The 15,973-nt window shown below is 52.0% G+C and overlaps 5 protein-coding genes across 5 annotated transcripts; 4 read left to right on the top strand and 1 right to left on the bottom strand.

Moving 5' to 3' along the window:
* The first annotated feature begins 585 nt into the window (after positions 1–585).
* On the top strand, positions 586–3,710 carry BCR38DRAFT_227278 (uncharacterized protein). The gene is made up of 3 exons (XM_040854292.1): positions 586–916; positions 972–1,553; positions 1,604–3,710. The coding sequence occupies exons 1-3, from the start codon at positions 746–748 to the stop codon at positions 3,551–3,553; spliced, it is 2,703 nt and encodes a 900-aa protein (XP_040715038.1). The 5' UTR covers positions 586–745; the 3' UTR covers positions 3,554–3,710.
* A 168-nt stretch (positions 3,711–3,878) lies between these two features.
* On the bottom strand, positions 3,879–5,475 carry BCR38DRAFT_436693 (uncharacterized protein). The gene is made up of 3 exons (XM_040860472.1): positions 4,585–5,475; positions 4,363–4,444; positions 3,879–4,247 (listed from the first exon to the last, which is right to left on the bottom strand). The coding sequence occupies exons 1-3, from the start codon at positions 5,057–5,059 to the stop codon at positions 4,130–4,132; spliced, it is 675 nt and encodes a 224-aa protein (XP_040715037.1). The 5' UTR covers positions 5,060–5,475; the 3' UTR covers positions 3,879–4,129.
* A 2,301-nt stretch (positions 5,476–7,776) lies between these two features.
* Positions 7,777–8,814, top strand: BCR38DRAFT_486123 (kinase-like domain-containing protein; the record flags this gene model as incomplete). Its single annotated transcript, XM_040863991.1, has 1 exon — positions 7,777–8,814. The coding sequence occupies one exon, from the start codon at positions 7,777–7,779 to the stop codon at positions 8,812–8,814; it is 1,038 nt and encodes a 345-aa protein (XP_040715036.1).
* A 1,631-nt stretch (positions 8,815–10,445) lies between these two features.
* Positions 10,446–12,626, top strand: BCR38DRAFT_345539 (sulfur controller 2; the record flags this gene model as incomplete). Its single annotated transcript, XM_040856188.1, has 2 exons — positions 10,446–10,775; positions 10,845–12,626. 2 exons carry the CDS (start codon positions 10,446–10,448, stop codon positions 12,624–12,626), a joined length of 2,112 nt encoding a protein of 703 aa, XP_040715035.1.
* A 1,838-nt stretch (positions 12,627–14,464) lies between these two features.
* Positions 14,465–15,721, top strand: BCR38DRAFT_344853 (succinate/fumarate mitochondrial transporter-like protein; the record flags this gene model as incomplete). The annotated part of the gene is made up of 4 exons (XM_040856136.1): positions 14,465–14,528; positions 14,593–14,640; positions 14,710–15,421; positions 15,568–15,721. 4 exons carry the CDS (start codon positions 14,465–14,467, stop codon positions 15,719–15,721), a joined length of 978 nt encoding a protein of 325 aa, XP_040715034.1.
* Positions 15,722–15,973: the final 252 nt, after the last annotated feature.

Genomic DNA, 15,973 nt, shown 5'->3' with positions numbered 1-15,973 from the left:
AACAACAACATTTTGAGTTTGCAGAGTTCAAATCCTCGAGAGCCACTGTTCGGCTCCTTTGCTAGTATAAGGGGCCTGTTATTAGCTTCGGTGCTTTACCACGACTATTTGCACAGCTGTGACTGTTTTATCGCAGAAATCAGTGCTAGCAGCTTGAGGATTTTTACACATTCTAGCAAGGGTCAAAGGACCCTGGCGTTGTCCGGTCAAGCCGCCCACGGTGACACCAAGTCAGGTTTGGGCGTTAGATGGGCGTTAGCACCACTTGGGGCAAAGGTCCAGCCGCTTGGCATACCCGATCGCGCTCCAAAGGTCTCGGGAGCGGCTTGCGTGGCGGGCAGCATATAAGTCTTGTTCCTCCTCGCGGCTGAGCTGCAGCAGAGTTTTGTGGGAGCCCCCAATGTCTGACGTCTTCCATCGTGCATGTCAAAAGTGATCGTTTTCCCCGAAGTCAAGCCTCATGAGGCTCCTGAGGTTACCACTTCAACGACCAATGGACGGGCGCTACCTAAAGCAACAACTAAGTTGAGTGCGCCAATCAACCGGGGCCCCCGTTCATCGACGTATTGGATCTGGGAGGTCATTGAAGGGTTGGATCTGCCAGCATTCCCCCAGGTCATCCGCTTCTATCCGGACTGAACCTTGAGGAATCATACTTCAGTTAAACACCTGCTATCCTATTTTGTGGCGAGCGCACTCACCTCACACTCGTTTCTTAATACCGATCGTTGAACGCGCGAGGAATATGACGCTTCCGAGAGACCTTTCTCTGTACAATGGAGTATCGAACCGATCACGTGGCTGGAAATCGAGGAAAACGGACAAAGTAATGGAGGGGTTAATGACAAGTAATACTGGTGTGATGAGGTGGGATGGTGCGGCAAGGTCGAGCGCGGCGTGGGACAACTTGAGAAGGGTAAGCTCTCGCTCCAGAGGCATTTCTGGTCGCGTTGACTTATCAAATTTCATAGGATCCCGCACTCTGGTTCCGCGAAGGTGATTGCTATGTGCATCTCTACGCACAAGGTCAATCCAGGAGGGGCCCAGCCTTCAAGGTTCCTTTCTCTGGATTGACGGAGGCCAGTTGCTATCCGCTGATCGACAACTTCATCTCGAGCGAGATATCTATTCCCATCACGCCTGGCTCAGATATCAGTGCGTACTACCGAAAGACCAGCAATCAGAACCGTGTCGATCTATACATACCCGCGCCTCCAAGATCGGACAAGCAGCAGTCTTACAAGTATCACTTGGCAACTCGCAACTTCTTTGCGTGGATATTCAGGAGATCCATGGTTGGAGAGTATCTAGGCGTGGCTCTCATTACCCTCATGCGCAGCATGCATGATTTCCGGACTCACGATGTGGACAACCAGGCAGATTTGATGAGTTACCTGGACGAAGAGGGTTATTTGGATTTTAAGAGTCAACCGTCACATGCTCTCGCGGCTCTCCATCTTGCCGAGGTGTTTCAGCTCCGCGATCTTTATATCGATGCCTTTGCGCACTGCTGTGGGATGAGTGATCAAGTATTCCTTGGGCCAGAGTATCAGGTAAGACATCCCAGCAACTTACCCTTAACCATCGCAAACTAATCGAATAGCTCCTGTCATCGGTGACGAGGAAACTATTACGCCGCGCTCGAGTAGAGATGGATTTGAGATTGGGCCAGATGGGAAGCATGCTGGGGACACTGCTCCAAGATGAATTATCAGAGACCTACTTGGGACTTTACCCGGGAGCTCGAGCACATCTTGAGCGGTTCCGGACCTTGTTGAATGGTCTCTACGCGGCTAAATTTGGATACTATCCTCCGCCCTCTATCGATCCAAGGACAACGATCTTCGAAGTGGATGTTTTCCGCACGATGAGGGTAGATTTTGAGGCGTTGTTCCAATACTTAGTGGATAATGATTACGAGCCGTCGCAGAGCATCCCGATCTTGGCTCAGGGGGGCATTTGCACACTTCAGAGCGTGCAAGCCTTTGACACGAGGCAGAGGTTCAAGACGCTGGATCATCCGCTGCCAAAGATGCCCGAGATTGCCGTGCCGGCGTCTTCACGGAGGATGTCCTGGTTGGGACGACACTTTGACGTCAAGATCGGCCCAAGTCAGCGCGCAGCTGCTCACGTCGCCTTGCTCAAAGCTACTAATCAGGACAAGATCGCCTTGTTGGACAATGATCTAGTGAGAGCGTATCGCAAGTTTGAGGAGGATTCGATATATTCGCCGCTGAAAGCAGACAAGCAAGAAAACATCGGGCTCATTGATGCTCGCAAGGTTAGATGGATTCTGATATATTCTATCTATCAGGTTCTAAGATCAGCGACGGAGCCACCGTCCGAGGTCAAAGATTCGCGGGAAACCCCCTACCATCTCTGCGTAGCGACAACAAATATTCCCCCGTGGAAGGAAGAGAGGGCAGTACATTCACTCATTCGTGGACAAAACTCAAAGATAACCCGCAACCCGTCTACCTCTACGGCGGGCTGGAGCGGTACTACAGATTATCATACTCCACCCATGACGCCGGAGATCAAACCGGATATTGACTATCTCGCTCTTGCGCGCAGCGATGAGTCGACAGAGTTGTCCAACGGAATCAAGGTACCTGGGCGGAGGAGTAGTATCTCGACTAACCCCGTTATGCGATCGATGAGTATCTTCAACCGTCAAGAAAAGCAGTCGCCGCAGCATCAACGCAAACCCACGACACAATATCACGAAATCGTAGTCCACGGCTACGGAAATGGTACTAATGAGGTCGAGTTCACACAACCGCAGGAGAAAACACAATTGTCTCAACAGGAGCAAGATCAAGAACAAGATCAGGAAAGCCTGAAAATCATTGTAGTTGACACAAATCTCAAGATCAACAACAACACGACCACCGCGCGGTCACCTTCGACATCATCGGATACACGTAGCTCAACCGCCAGCAGTAACTCCGAAGGAAGCTCCGGTACGACGGCAAACACCTCAGTTACTGAGAGTCCCACTACAACAACCTATCCTATGAATTCGTGGGGCAGTCGCCGCAGCAGCGTTTGTGTACGGCGGCGCGTGCGCGACATTGGTTTCATCGACGGCGCTGCCATGAGGACAATGTCCATGTACGAACAAACATCACCACCACGTCCGCACACGCAACACGGTGGCCCGATTTCTACACCCGACAATTCAGACAGCGGCTCGCTCCAGGGCTCACCATCACGGTTTCGGTCTATGAGCGTCCAGCGCGACAATCGCTTGTCTTCGTCTTACCGCAAGTCGCTCGAGCCATTGCCATTGAATATACACAAGGCGGCAACGCTGAACAACAAAAAGTCAGAGAAAAAGAGGATGGGAATGGGAATGGGTACGAGCATGGTTACAGCGACGAGTCCCAGCAAGAAGAGCTCGGTTCCGTCGCCGAATGTATGGGAGGATATTAAGGCGCTTGTGGATGTGAGGAGTAGCGGCGTGGATGATATTAAGGCGGCTTGGGAAATGTATAATGATCTGGGTGGGTTGACGGAGATGAACGATGCTGCGGGCACGGCTGTCAGGTGAAAATGTCGGGTTTGGGATTGAGGTAAGGACGTTATATGTGTAAAGGAGGAAACGATGGGGGTCACACTTGAAACTGCGTTGGAGGTGTAGGGAGATTGGACGCCTGTCCTTACTTGATGGTCACGCTTGACTTTTTCCTTCTCCTTGCTTCAGATTATTGAACCCTGATACCTACAACCATTCGTTTTCGATATTAACGTTTGGTAGCGAGGGGATGTGAATGCGTTTTTCTACCGGGTCCATGTTGTTCAATCAGGGGTTTATCGAGATTTCAGATTTCGGACTACGCGATCGTGTATATTATTTTGGATCACATGCAGATTTTATATGCTCGTCATTCTGGCACGGTAGCCGACAAGGTTCCCAAACTCAATTTCAATACGTATTTAGAATCAAATACCTTTCAACATTATGTACTTCTACATGAATACAATGTTATATCAAGCACGCAACCTCCCAACAAATACGAATTATCACGCCATCACCCCTATCCCTGTCGTCTTCTACTTTATGCTTTGTATAATAACGTCAAAGCGGCCAAGCTTCACAACTCACACCCATCCATGTGGATGAGCTTCACTCTGATTTGACGTTGTTACCACCTGCCGTCGAGGACGAGGCGGCTGTGAGGCCCTCGATGATCTCCCCACCAATCACGTAGATCATGTACGTGGGGAAGACGAGCCACGCCATGCTTGAGAAAGGTCAATCATCTGTTTATCTCGTTTGCTCTTTCTGATAGCGCTTGATCTCGTCAAGTGCACTGCACAAGTACAAGGGGAGAGAGGGAAGGAGGAGAGAAAACTGACTTTGGAATAATCCACATGGATATCAAATCTTGCCAGGTGTTGTGGCCGATATTGTTGAAACCGGAGAAATACTCATTGGCCCCTGTCTCGGTAGGTCTGCAGTTAGCTGCTGAAAGTACACAGAACACGATGCGCCAAAATATTAGCGGCCACGGCTGTTATTCCAGTCGCAATCTCACAATCTCAAATCAACGAGGTGGAAAACAAGGGGGAGAAACTCACAATACAACACCGTCTTACTCAACGTCATAACCGCCGCACTAAATGCCAACAGCGCCGCCCACGCGGCAGGCTTGCCCGTCAACACCCGCTTCTCCCCCACAGCACTAACGCCCTCCCGCTTCTGGCCCCTAGAAAAGTATATCCACACATACGCCAAATACATGGCCGTCTCGACGACATTCAAGCTCCCCTGGGCGCCCGGGAACCCGTCGTGCGCCTCCCAAGACTTCCACCCGTACACATGGTCCACCTCGCCGTACAACTTGTAGGGCGTGTAGAGGGGCCGGTGAAGGAACCCGCCTTCCATGGTGTAGGGCCGCCCAAGCACGTAGCCGCAGTCCCAAATTACAAGGGGCAGGGAGACGCACATCCAGAAGAGGGTTGTACGGTCGGGGGCGTGGTGCCAGAATTTGGGTGTCGGGGACGCGGAGGTTGTGCCCGGCACGAGGTTTTTGGAAGAGCGAGTGGTCACCATTGTCGCGGCTGCCGTCGAATGAGACCCGGATCAGCCGGATCGGGCGGATTTGGCGGATTTGGCGGATTGAATGGGCTCGCGGCGGTCGAGATGAACTTTCGAGATCAGTGACTGACTGACTGACTGCCTCTGCGCGGAGTCAATACTGAACGTTATGATCGAAAGGTGGTTTTAGTGGCGGTTCGGTCGTGGGTTTGACGAAGGTGAAAGAGTTCGAAGCCTGCGCGGTGGACGATGAAGGAACACTGGGGCAAATAAAGCATATCAATACGGCGACAGCTACACTTCATAACAGGCATAACAGGCATAACAGAAGCTGCCAGGCCATATTTAAAGTTTTCCCTATCACTCCGCAGAAGAGTGGAGACCCATGCCGTGCTGGTCCAATGAAGGTAGGTTGCATCAGCAGAATGACGGGACCAAGGATGACAATTGACGAAAACCTGGGGGTTTAATTGATTCGGCTGGTTCTCTTCCCGAGAATTGCAGACGCAACAACGTCGGTGTATCGGCCCAGCCATTTGCCAATTGGGAGCTTGAGGCGCTGCAGGCAACGGTTAATCAGCTAAATGTAAGTAAATCACTCCATTCCTACAGTGGTTAATCACCACGGAGGTACGGACTTGATTCATCGAGGGTGGCGAATCATGGAGTTAGTTGGACTGGTGCCACGGGTGCGCTACTGAAGTAGTCCGGTTGCTAGCATAGTGCCTGACAGGCGCCTCACTGCACTTTCACCCATTTTTGCATGTCTATAATATCATTCCGACGAGACTTCGACTGCCTACTTCGATAGCTTCGCGTGGGAGGTTCCTATTTGTACTATGTACATTTCCTTGCGAACTGAAGCTGTAGTTTCTACCCTGCGATATCAATGGATTCAATAGCGCAACGCAGGCGGTTGATTATGTCCAGGTATTGGTAACTCAAAGGCACAAACCGCACGGAAGGCAGTATTAGCATACAGCAGTACTCCTTGGGAGAATCGAAGGTAATACGCACAAAATAATACTTAAGTGGTATTGACTTATGAACCTACCTGGCTACGTCTAATGATCGAGGATTTCATGTCCGAATCGAGATATACGAGACATACAGCGGTGAGTTATCTGGCAAAGGCAATGTGATCTGAATAGGCACGGCACAAGTGCATGAAGCTTAATTGTGCAAATGCCAAGCTATATGCATATCTTCACAGTACGGTGGTGCTCGTGAAGATGGTTCTTGGGCTGTTTCAGACCCGGCCGTCCTACAGAGTCGACAGCGAGACAATGCAAGCCGTCAATAAAACATATCGTCGATCTCAACCCTTTCTCCGTAGTAAAGTGTTAACTAGTTGCTTAACTGTAACTTATTGTAAACTTTACTAACGTATGCCTATTAAATCTGAGCACCTCTCTAGAGCAGCTCATGTGTTGCGACTTCGAAGAGCAGAGCTCTTCTAATCCCCAGTGGCTGCCACGACGCTATCGTGTTGGTGCGTTGAACTCTCCAAAGTCGCCAGCACCTAGATTTCTGATAGGGAAACCGGACAGAAGCGAAAGCGGTCCAAAGTATTGTTTGCAAATTAAGGCTAGTACTGAAATACATCCACATGGCCTCGAGACAACGAGACTCAACTGCCCGTTATACCGACCCGAATACATTCCTCGCAATCTGCATATACCTATCGTAGGTACAATAGTCCGACTCGGTGTTATTTTGAGGTACCTCGGTACCTGCAGCTAGCTACCCTCGTGCTCCACACAGAGTTCGCACCAGGTGATGGGTGTGGGGCTCTGTTGGGCTGGAAGCTCATAGATGCAGGTGGGTAAGGGGAAGAGCGACCCGCACTGCAGACTGCAGCTACTCTTCACACGGGCCATCTCTGGCTAATGAACTAAGCCCCTTCTGGTTTCTGCTGCACACTTGCAACCTCCGTCGCTCTACCCATCACTGCTTTACTGATATACGTACATCTTCCGGAGGCTTTCAAAACTTGATTACAGCTGCGTTAGCGCCAAATATCGTACTCATACCTTTCTCCCCACAGACGAGCTACACTGATCTCGGTCATGATTTTTGGGCACATCAGGTGTCTATTCGGTCACTGTGTCTTCGACCCCACGGTAACAAGGCGCGCCCGCCCCAAGTCGGTAAAGGTATGGATTGTCGAATGGGTGAACGTGGTCGCCCAAACCCGTGCTATATCAATGTGTCCTACACTCCTTAAGCAGTATCCCATCTGCCCGGCCCCCATAGGAGCTGCCTCTGTGTTTCTTCCTCCATCCAGCCCCTTCCGTCTGTGCCTGTCCTCCTAGATTCATCTCCAATTCCCAACTACCGACGGCTCGGTCATACTTTACGCAACTTCCGTCCTGCCGAACCCACACCTCAACGTCTCCCATCTAGCGCGCCGTGTGCAGCCTTCCCATCCGAGCAGCCACTCGGGGGCCGTTGCCCCTCAAGCTGGGCCACCCCTCTTGAGGGTCCTTGCTGAAAACATACCGTGCCTGCCTCGCAAGTGTCGTGTCCGTGACCCTGACACTGCGTATCCCCCCAGAATGGCAAATTTTACTATTGGGCATGCTGACGCTGCTCAAGTCCGACCCAGGAAGACATTGAATGGCAGGTACTTCGTCTGCCGCCAAAGCAGCAGAGCCGCACTGGGAAGAAACTCGGCCACACTAGGGACGAATTGGCTGGTCACAGACATACGTACCTGGAAGAACCACACCATGAAGGCAATGCGACCAGATATTCGGGCACATGAATGGTCAGACCGAGATCTGCAAGTGATGCGCGAGTTGAGCCGCCAGACAAACCACCGTGACGCCCGCTTCATCAACCGCCTTATAGACGACTTCATCATCGTAGATCACCAGGGCCAGCACCGATATCTGATCTTCGAGGAGCCTGTTGAGATGAGTCTACGAGCCTTTGAAAGTTGTTTCCCGAACCGCCAGCTCCCCGAAGATACTTTGGGGACAATCACAAGACAGCTTCTACGCGCGGTTCGATTCGCGCACGGGAGGAATGTCGTGCTCAACTTTTCTCCAGACAACGTGTTCATCAAAACAATGCAACCGATAAAAACTCGCGCACGTATCCGTGATTTGGCTAGATATGTCTGCGGGGGCGTCGAGAAAACATGCCCTGGGCAGGATTTGTGGGACAGTGCCGGCAACCTGCGCTTCGAGATTCGTCTCTGGAACCTCGAAGCCGCCCACCAGGCTGGTACACCATTGCGGACGAGCCTTCAAGCCACCGCCATCTACCCTCCGGAACTCCGTATCGGCATCCCCGTCGAGAATGGACAATCCGACGATCCACCACCTATTGTCGACAAGCCGGCCGACATCTGGAATCTCGCCCCTTTCATCTTCCAGCTTGTTACTAAGCAGCCTCTCTTATTGGGACGTCGCGCTTGCACATTCGCCCATACAGACGACGAGGAGGCGAATATGGAGTGCCTAGCCGAAATGATGGCCTTATTGGGGCCAATCCCAGAACGTATGAGAGGAGATATCTGGGACAAGATATATGTTCGCCTCGACGAGGAAACGTCAAAATTTGATGAGCCGATAACACCGCCAAGCCGCCGCTCCTTGAACGATATTTTCGACGCTTTGAATCACCCGGAACTGCCGGTATCTTTGCGCCCAAATATGAACCTGTTCAAGGACTTCATCAGATGCATGTTCTGTATGGACCCGCAGCAACGATGTACTATCAACGAGCTTTTGAGCCACCGACTGCTTCAGGGATTGCACTGAATTTGGTCAGGCCCAAGCGTGAGAGCGAATCTTGTTTCTGTTGCAATTTTCATTTGGCACAGGGTTCGACGGGGTTTGGGAGGAGGAATGGGGGTTCCCGTCGAGTTTGTTGTGTTATCTCCCTTGCTAGCCCCGGTACTTGCGCTGCTAGTAGGATGGAGAGGTTAGAGACGAAACTTCATCTGCAGAACTCTAATCAAAGACACACCCAGCGTGGCTCATGGCTTTGATATTGCAAACGTTACGGAGGGATCATGAACATGGGTACAAGGGCGTGTTCAGACGAGTATGAGAGACGAGATGTCACTAGGTTGGATCTGTATGTGTAAAGACGCAACGTTCGCACGCAAAGGCTGGGTAGGAAAGGCGGTTGTCTTTGTCAACGACCTGTTGCTGCGTGTAACATGCGATACAGTTCGTGCCTCCAAAAAAGGGGCCCGATGGGCCGGCAATAGGATGTCGGTGTCGGCTTTGCGAGTCGCGTCTTCAGATCCACGTGGCAAAACAGAAATTGACTGGGGCTGGCCTGTGCGCAATTACGAAAGATGGTGCCATCACCGACTTCCGTGGGGTACCGGCCGTCGGTCAATGTACCCTAGATAATGTAAATCAAGGCCCAAATGCTTTTGTAAAATGGAAATTTTGAAGATATATTCGGGCCAAACAATTGGCAGATTGCAACTGAGACGACAGGACGTACGAATTCTTGTCTCGATAGAGTCCGTGATTCAGTGATTTAAGTGACAGCTACAACAGTTGACCGCATCAGGGCTGGCGGCTATGAATTAAGGTTAAGCATCGGGGCCGCTCTTTCCCACCCTGGAAGATAATCCCGACAGCCGATCTGGACGGTAAAGTTGGGAAAACGGGGTTCTGTCAAAGGAAAAAGCGGAGACTGTGGGATAAGACGATAACGCAATTGCTTGGGACGAAGGTGTGCGTCGTCCCGTGGTACGGTGAGACCATCCAGGCCCTACGCAGGCCATGACCATTGGAATGAACAATTCATCATATATCTATGAGACAATAAATGCTCCCAATACGCAATCCCAAATTCGCTTTAGGCCCTTTACTTAGCATCCAACCCAGTGGAGTCACAGAGCCCCGACTTACACCAACACCACCAGCGAAGATCCAAACAACGACGCCGGACGACAGTTCAATCTCCTCTACCCAGCCATAGCCGCCCCATCCCTATTGCGCAAACGAACCTTGGCCATTGCGAATACTTGTCAGCCTCCCAAGCGGTCAAAACCGAGACCAAAAAATCTCTTGTCTTCCAGGACAGGCCTTTGCTGAGTCTTGTGTATATCCGAGCCACCATCCCCAGCAATTTCAAGGACAGGGCGGTCTGCGCTCAGCACGTCATTCTGCGCTGTCTGACCTCAATCGATTTGTTGTCCGCCAGGTCGCACACGCTGCCCAAGGCGCCCTCTGTTAACGACATGAGTGCGACGCGAGCACCCGCTGTCTAAAACTTTTTTTCTATGGTGCCATACCTGTCGTTATGAGGCACCAGCAACAAATACTCAGCTATGGCGAGCTTACCATCTCCACCGTTGACCAGTGGCCACGGCCCCTTTCCGAGTCAAGATGCCATGGCTTTACGCTCCAATGATACCGCATCTTCCATGAACCTTCTCTCCCCTGCGTCATCCACCTCGAGACCGATCGACGACACCAATAAACCCTCCAGAGATAACTGTGACCGCCGGCGACCAGAGCAGGAGAAGTCATCCCGCTTGCCTAACAACATGCCGTCGCAATCGTTGGGCCAGTCCGTGACTCCTTTCTTGAGGGAACACATACCTGGAATATACGCGCCCATCGGCAAGCCGGACATACCAGCCATGCTCAGCGTAAAAAACAAGGATCCGAACAGCAAGTTTTGCTATCGACATCGCCCAGACTCGAAATGCCGGAAGGCCGCCGACGAACACAAGATGGGCGAGCTTCAGACGGTAAGTCGACTTCGAGATGGCTGGAGTGGTCACGAATGCAAGCCATTATGCTAATACCACATCATACAGGAACTTGAGATGCTTCCCCAAGCCGATCAACAGGCCATCAGTCATGTGTGGGCATTGTTCTCGGCGGCGCCCTCCAAGCACCGCGAGTTGATGCTCAAGGGCATGGTGACACAATGCTGTTTCCCGCAATTATCTATGATATCTCGAGAGGTGTCCGAATGCTTGAAAATCGACTTTCTATCTACCCTACCGACCGAATTGTCCTTCAAGATCCTCTGCTTCCTCGACTGCGCATCGCTATGCAAAGCCGCGCAGGTCAGTCGACGGTGGTCGCAACTCGCTAACGACGACGTTGTGTGGCACCATCTGTGCGAACAGCACGTGAACCGCAAATGCACGTCTTGTGGATGGGCTCTGCCTAAGCTGGAGACGAAACAACTGAAGGCATTTAAGAAACAAAGACAGATCGCCATGCGGAACGGGCAACCCCGGATCACCCACTTAAACGATTTCCCCATTCCTATCAACACCTCCTCGACGCCAAGTCCCGGTAAGCGAGATGCGCCTGCGCTCGAGGACAACGACAGAGCCAAAAGGCAATGCACAAACAGTAGCCATAACGAACCAGCTGCAATCCAGACGGCGGTGGGCCCGAGGTTTCGACCGTGGAAGGATGTCTACAGAGATCGTTACGCCATTGGCTCCAATTGGAAGTACGGTCGATGCTCTATTCGACTTTTCCAAGGGGAGCACACGAATGGCATCACCTGCTTGCAATTCGACGACAATGTCCTCGCGACGGGTTCCTACGACAATACCATCAAGTTGTGGGACATTGAGAAAGGAATTGTCAAACGAACCCTGGTCGGGCACACCTCAGGTGTCAGGGCGCTTCAATTTGATGACCGCATGCTTGTCAGTGGAAGTCTGGATGGCACAGTACGCATCTGGAAATGGCGCACAGGCGAATGCATCAACACCCTTCACCACCAAGGTGGAGTCATCACCGTTCACATGGATGGAGACCTGGTTGCATCTGGCTCGATGGATCAGTTTATCAAGGTATTCAACTTCAAGACTCAGCAGTCTTTCTGTCTGCGGGGCCACGACGACTGGGTCAACCAAGTCAAGCTCGATGGAGCATCCAGAACTCTCCTTTCCGCCTCGGATGACTGTACCGTCAAACTTTGGGACCTTGACACCAAGAGCTGCATCCGCACCTACACGGGCCATGTTGGCCAAGTCCAGCAAGTCCTTCCGTTGCCGGATGATTTCGAATTCGAAGATGGAAACTCGAGGGATGCCGATACTGTCTCAGTGGCCAGCGGTCGCAGCAGCTCGCCAGGACATGGATCTTCCATTAACAAGTCGTCGCCACTAATCGACGACGAGCGCTCCGCATATGGGCATGCCTTTATGGAAGACCCTGAGCGACCACTTCCCCCACGATACATGCTCACCGGATCCCTGGACGCGACGATGCGTCTCTGGGACACGGCTCAGGATACGGTGCAGGAGACGCCGACACGAACCGGATTCCAGAACCCGGCACAAACGGCCACCAAAGGATGCCTTCAGACCTTCTTCGGCCACGTAGAGGGCATATGGGGCCTCGTTGGTGATTCCCTCCGCTACGTGACGGGCGCTAATGACGCGACCGTCAAGGTGTGGGATCCCAAGTCCGGCCGGTGCGAGCGGACTTTCGCCGGCCACGAAGGGCCTGTGACCTGCGTGGGTCTCAGCGACAGCCGCATGGCCAGCGGAGGCGAGGACGGTGTGGTGAGGCTGTACAAGTTCGACACGGATCCGAACGAGGCCGAGGAGTTCGGCACGCCGGCTTAAACCAAAACCACAACGATGGCGAAGGTCAATCTTGGACGACGGCAATGACGACGTCGATCTACTGCAACACTACTGTATCATTTGCGTCTTTTCGTTGTCATATGCTTGGGACGGCGTTTGAGATACCACTATAAGTAAATACCGGACTGGAAGTCCTCGAGGACCGGGGAGGGGATCCAGCCAACAAGGTTGAATTTTTGGGGAGTTTCCATCTCACCTTTCAGCGGGCGTCGATTTGACCTGTATATTCTTGACATAATTGGATGGGGGAGCATAGTCGGCTGAAGATAAAAATTTCGAATGCTCTGCCCGTAAGGGGTAAGTGTTATGGATGAGCCCTCAAAATTTCATATTGCCTACCGCAGTGCCATCACCGACGTGCTGTAAGCGTTCAAACAGCTGGTGAAATGGGAGCATTATATCTAAACTACACGTAACGTACGAACTTTGCCCTGACATGTGAGACGCAGCAGGGAAATGCAAGCGCTGACTCGATTCGGGGTGTTTGTCATGTGAATATGACAGAATATGACAGGAAAGCCTCGAGAGTCTCGAATACACCAGGACGGGTATTGGATGTCTCACTTGATGACTGATACGAGACTACAACTACAAATCAAACATTCCGTTGCTATACAATTGCGTTTCGCCTTACATCTACACAGAATAGCTCCAATATGGTGGTTTCAATGCTAGATGTACCGAGGTAGCTTTTGTTCGTTCGACTTTGAGGTCACGAATCATAGGTAGAATCCAGTTCCCCGGAGAAACCCGGAACAAGCCGATTTCTGGGGGAAAGGGGAAATTGGGGGATGGAGGCACAGCTGCAGGGGTAGGTCGGTACGTGCAAGGCAAGACACTGGGCTGCGGCTGGGCTCCCCCGCAAAATCACAAGCTCGGCTCCCGGTCGGTAAATAAAAAATCGGTTATCGACGTCACTGGGAATCACAGGCCGAAAACACAATTGCAACTGCATACCTTAAAGAAACCGGAAACAACAGCGTTGTTGGCAGGAGGGAACATGTGCATCAATTGGTATTGGTAAATTCAATTGGGACTCGGATGCCGGGTGCCAATGGTTTTCGGTTGTCTGCTGATATACTGAAGATCAGTTCTTCTGCAGATGCATCATTTGAGGTTTGTCCAGGGTTGGCAACGAAGCTCCGGTCCACCGAGTGTCTGGCTTCCGGCAATGCGAAAGCCCATCCAAGCCCATCTGATGGCTGCCATGGACCACAAGGTTTGATACAGGTAAAGCAGTTCAGGCAACACCCCCACAATGCGCTACCTACTACTGGCTAGTGTGCGTCGAATCGATCGAGTTCGTGTCAGCCGCGGTCAGTCGGGTGCGTGACTGGCGCTTCTCGGGAAGAGAGACAGACCTCCTGACATGGCCTGGTCTGGTTCGGTCTGGATCGCGGGTTATATACCTGACCAACCCTAGGCCCAGCTTTGAACGAGGTAGGTTGGCTTGATGTTTCTGTTGGCTCGGAGTCGTCCAGTTTCCTTTCGACGTGCCCTTCTTCTCGCATCTGCGTTTTAGCCCCTCTTCTGCCGTTCATGGTTCTACCACTCCAGTAAAGTAAACAAAGGAAAGGAGGTTTTCTCGCTCTTTCTTTATTTGTTACCTCGAATCTTGTTAACGGGCTCCCTTGGATGGTGGGGACTGTTAAGACATACTCTTGAAGACGGTCGAGCTTTTCTTCTTTTCTGTCTTACCTGAGAGCTCTTGAGTTTCTGGTATAGTCTAGCTTTGGTATCGCCATCCAGGACGGGAGAAGAGACAGGTTGTCGGATCGATTGTAACGAGAGGGCGCAAGCGCAGTTACGACAGAACAATGGCGACCACTGTGAATGGCAAGGACGGCAAGGGGCCTCCGTCGGCGGCGACGAATCTGATCGGTAAGCTCAGCTCAAATCTCAACTATACTAGAAGGAGCAAAGTGAGTAACATCTACACCTCCAGCCGGCGGAGGAGCAGGTATGATGGAAGCCCTGGCATGCCATCCCCTCGGTACGACCTCCCCCTATCCCCTGAGCCTCCGCGCTCGTCACTCCCCCTTCTAACTATAATCCCCAACAGACACAATAAAAGTGCGCATGCAACTCTCCCGCCGCGCCCGCCAACCTGGCGCCCCCAAACGCGGCTTCATCAAAACCGGCGCCGAGATTATAAAACGCGAAACTCCTCTGGGCCTCTACAAGGGCCTAGGCGCCGTCCTCACCGGCATCGTGCCCAAAATGGCCATCCGTTTCACCTCGTTCGAAACATATAAGCAAATGCTCGCTTCCGACACAGGTATAGTCTCAGGACAAGCGACTTTCCTGGCCGGTCTCAGCGCAGGAGTTACCGAAGCCGTCGCCGTAGTGACGCCCATGGAAGTCATCAAGATCCGGCTCCAAGCCCAACACCACAGCATGGCGGACCCGCTCGACATCCCCAAGTACCGCAACGCGGCGCACGCGTGTTACACGGTGGTGAAAGAGGAAGGGGTGGGAGCGCTGTATAGGGGCGTTTCGCTTACGGCGCTCAGGCAGGGGAGTAATCAGGCGGTGAATTTTACCGCTTATACGTATTTTAAGAAGTGGTTGCAGGAGTATCAGGGTGGTTATGAGGAGGGGGGAAAGAACTTGCCCAGTTGGCAGACTACGATTATTGGGTTGGTCAGTGGAGCTATGGGGCCGTTGAGTAATGCGCCGATTGATACGATTAAGACGAGGTTGCAAAAGATGCCGGCGGAGGAGGGGGTTTCGGCTCTGCAGCGGATTACGAAGATTGCGGGGGAGATGTTTAAGTGAGTTTCTTTTCTTTGTTTCTTCCCTTTCTTCTCTCGTCGTTGCTGGGAAGGGCGCAATGAGGGGATCATGTTGTTGCCTTGATGATATGAGAGACTATGTTGGAGGTTCAGGCATCTAAACGAGTACTAATTCATCCTAACAGGCAAGAAGGATTCCATGCCTTTTACAAGGGCATCACCCCCCGGATCATGCGGGTTGCTCCCGGCCAGGCGGTCACCTTTACCGTGTATGAGTTCTTGAAGGAGAAGTTGGAGAAGAGTGGGCCGGTGATGATCACTGGCAAATACGAGGAGTAAATTCGTGTTGTCGGTGTGTGGGTTAGATATGCCATGGAGGATATACAGAAGAGCTCGGGAGTGTCTTACCGTTCGGACATAGATAGTCGAAGCTTGGCTAGGTTATCCATTCTGGTTTGGTGTTCACACCTGGTCTCGGGCTTAAAGCCATCTGATTCATACTTGCCAACTCATCCCCGTAGCCATTCCTGCCACCCCAGTATTCCATCTGCAACTCCCACAATCATAACATGATTTCATAGTCGGTGTTTT

The sequence above is a fragment of the Pseudomassariella vexata genome (assembly GCF_002105095.1).
Source record: "Pseudomassariella vexata strain CBS 129021 chromosome Unknown BCR38scaffold_8, whole genome shotgun sequence".
Lineage (NCBI taxonomy): Eukaryota > Fungi > Ascomycota > Sordariomycetes > Amphisphaeriales > Pseudomassariaceae > Pseudomassariella > Pseudomassariella vexata.
Note: the sequence above shows the minus strand (reverse complement) of the source record. Positions and strands in the feature narration are given on the sequence as shown.